Here is a 582-nt window from a genome sequence, read left to right on the forward strand (position 1 = left end):
ACAGGAAGGCACTGTAAGTAGGAGAGGAGCGGAGCTAAGCTGAGGTTGGAAAACTAAGTAGTGGCTGGGATATGTGAGATTTTACATCACTGTTTAGTACAGTGAGAAGCTATTAAAAGGACTTAAGCAGAAGAGTGATGTGGTCTGATTGATTAGTTTTTAAAGTCCACTTTGGCTGTAGGTAATGGAAGGAGTCAACAGCAGTAGGAGGCCAACGCAAGAGGTGGGAGGAATTCCTGAGCAATTACCAGAGCTCTTGGCTTCCTACCCCCAGGCCCAGTGACCCTTGTAGCTAGTGGGTACTGCGGTCTGGAGCTGGAACAACAACATTTTCTATGACTTGATTTTCCTTCAGTCTCTCTGGGGATGAAGAAGATGAACTGTTTAAAGGGGCAACTCTGAAAGTTCCAAGGTCCAAAGCACAGCCTGAGGAGGACGAAGACGAGGTGGTAAGGAAATCCCAGGCACTGTCAGCTCCTCACGCCACCACCTGCGGGCCCTTTCCCATGAGCTCTGAGAATAGAGATGGAGTCTGCTGGTGGCCCGTTCCCTGGACTCTGTGTGCAGGGCCCTGTGGGAGCA

The 582-nt window shown here is 50.2% G+C and overlaps 1 protein-coding gene across 1 annotated transcript in view; it reads left to right on the forward strand.

Moving 5' to 3' along the window:
- Positions 1-582, forward strand: part of FKBP15 (FK506 binding protein 15, 133kDa) — a 69422-nt gene that overhangs the window by 64792 nt on the left and 4048 nt on the right. The window contains exon 27 of the mRNA XM_008568751.1: positions 356-449. Within this exon, the coding sequence (XP_008566973.1) occupies positions 356-449 (94 nt within the window). The remainder of the gene's footprint in view (positions 1-355; positions 450-582) is intronic.

The sequence above is a fragment of the Galeopterus variegatus genome, unplaced genomic scaffold, assembly GCF_000696425.1.
Source record: "Galeopterus variegatus unplaced genomic scaffold, G_variegatus-3.0.2 Scaffold437, whole genome shotgun sequence".
In the NCBI taxonomy this organism is placed as follows: Eukaryota; Metazoa; Chordata; class Mammalia; order Dermoptera; family Cynocephalidae; genus Galeopterus; species Galeopterus variegatus.